Genomic DNA, 2,066 nt, shown 5'->3' with positions numbered 1-2,066 from the left:
ACTCCCATACACGTCTCTCATCCCGCATAGGCCGGCCAGTGCAAATGCGGCAAGAAATGAACGCTATGTCGAGTCTGCAAGTGGTGCAGAAGGAGAAGTTGTGAAGAGTGGATCTGGTTTGATGGGTTGTATGCCTGAAATTGAATGAATTGTCATCTGTGTACCACCTCCGTACCTGCGCCTATTCGAGTAAGATGCACCAGCCTAGGCGAGTGTGACGCACCAACTCGTGCTCATAAACACTCATACATCCCTCAAATCAACCACTATCGCCTCCTCCCGCCGCCGCCGCCGCCTCTTCTCCTCTCCTCCCTCCTTTCCTCCTTCGCCCACCTCGCCCTCGCGCGTGGGTCGATAACCTCGTACTCCGCCTCCGCCCTCCTTGTCTCCTCGTTCCCTTTTTCAAACCGCAGGGCATGCCCCAGCCAAGCAATATCCGTATCCATCTCCTCCCCCGAGTCTTCATCCTCTGCTGGCGGGGCAGGCGCCTTCTCTCCTGCAGGCACCTCATCCGCTGCTTCCTGCCCAGCATCCTCAGGCAAAAACGCATGTAACCTCCCCTGAAACCTTTCCAACCTCTTCAACATCTCCCCCTCCTCCCTCCTCCCCTTCCCCACACGTTTGACATTCAGTCCTCCCATACCCCTGTGCGACTCGTACTTTGCCAGTTCCTGCTCGAGCGCTGAGGGACCTTTCGGTTTCTTGGAGTGCGGAGGGGTGGGGGAACGGGAACGTTTCCGCGTGAGACTGAGGACGCTGCGTTCGAGAGCGAGTACTTCGGCTGAGCGTGCTTCCCTGACCATATCCAGTGTCAGCGGAGTCACAGGTGAACTATGCACGGGGAAGGACTCACCGTTTTGCCGCTTGGTCCTTTGCGTGTTTCGCCCGGATGTTGAGCACGTCAACTTCTTCCTCAACTTCCCTATCCCTCTTCCCTTTCCCCTTCCCGTCCGCGTTGGGCTTGCTCGGCAAGCTCAGCTTGTCTGCCTCTTCTGCCGGTTGAGGGGCTGTTTTTGGTTTGGATGTGGTGGAAAATGGACCGGTAAGCATGGCGAGCTGTTGTGTTGAGGAGGGGTCTTCTATCACTAGCATGCAGCCGCATAACATCAGCATATGCTGGCGAGGGGAGCTCAAGACGTACAGTCAGGCCGGGCGATGACCTTTTTCTTAAAGCTGGGTGGCTCCTCTGCGTCCGCACCGAAAGACAACAACTTGGTATCCCTACAACAAGATCAGGTTCGATCCTTTCTGCAACCGCAACAAAAACTCACTTCTTCGCCGTCTTCCTCCTGTTCTCCTCTTCTCTTGCCCTTACTGCTTCCTTCTTCGCGCGTGCTTGCGCTTCCCGCTCTGCAGCCGTGATGCGTGGTACGATGTCATCGAAAGGATTGGAGAGGACTTTGATCGTGTTTATCTTTGGCGGGTAGGTGGGCCGGCCGGTGCTGTCGATCTCGAGTTGTCCGATCTTGAGCACATCTGATAGAGATTAGTTCATTCAAAGTACCGGCATGGGCGACAAAGTACGGACTGTAGGTCGTATCCCCCACTACCCGACCAAACAGCGTGTTCTTCCCTTGCAGTTCATCCGCCCTATCTGCACGGTCTCAGTAGCTGTCAGCAGACTGGGTTATACCGAACCGAGTGTGATAAAGAACTGCGAGTCGTTCGTGTTGGTTCCTTCCCCGCTTGCGCAGCCTACGAGGCCGCGGTGGGTCCATCGGAGACGTGGATGGGGTTCGCTCTCGAACGGTTCTACATGGGGAAACGTAGTGAATCAAAGCAAGAATGATGAAGTAGATCAGGTAGCACTTACCTCCAAAGAATGATCCCCCGCCATTTCCCGTGCCCGTGCGGTCACCCGTCTGTACCAAGAATCCCGGGACGACTCTGAAACGGACATGAAAAGGGATACAGCATGTAAGGCAGGACAAACCGGTGGAAGATCACTCCATCGTAGTACCCTTCTAGTGCGAGCGCGATGAGGTTGCGACATGCTTTTGGACATTCCTGCTACCTGTCGGTTCATATTCTAATGAGTGGTTGATGGGACGCGCCTTGGGACCATA

General features: G+C 55.3%; 1 protein-coding gene across 1 annotated transcript; it reads right to left on the bottom strand.

Moving 5' to 3' along the window:
* Window positions 1-266: 266 nt before the first annotated feature.
* DACRYDRAFT_112744 (uncharacterized protein) lies at window positions 267-1,952 on the bottom strand (the record flags this gene model as incomplete). The annotated part of the gene is made up of 8 exons (XM_040769495.1): window positions 267-795; window positions 854-1,085; window positions 1,142-1,221; window positions 1,272-1,476; window positions 1,529-1,594; window positions 1,639-1,752; window positions 1,814-1,887; window positions 1,948-1,952. 8 exons carry the CDS (start codon window positions 1,950-1,952, stop codon window positions 267-269), a joined length of 1,305 nt encoding a protein of 434 aa, XP_040623356.1.
* Between the last annotated feature and the right edge of the window lie 114 nt (window positions 1,953-2,066).

Source organism: Dacryopinax primogenitus (genome assembly GCF_000292625.1).
Source record: "Dacryopinax primogenitus strain DJM-731 SS1 chromosome Unknown DACRYscaffold_89, whole genome shotgun sequence".
In the NCBI taxonomy this organism is placed as follows: domain Eukaryota; kingdom Fungi; phylum Basidiomycota; class Dacrymycetes; order Dacrymycetales; family Dacrymycetaceae; genus Dacryopinax; species Dacryopinax primogenitus.
This window is presented reverse-complemented; position numbering and strand designations above follow the sequence as displayed.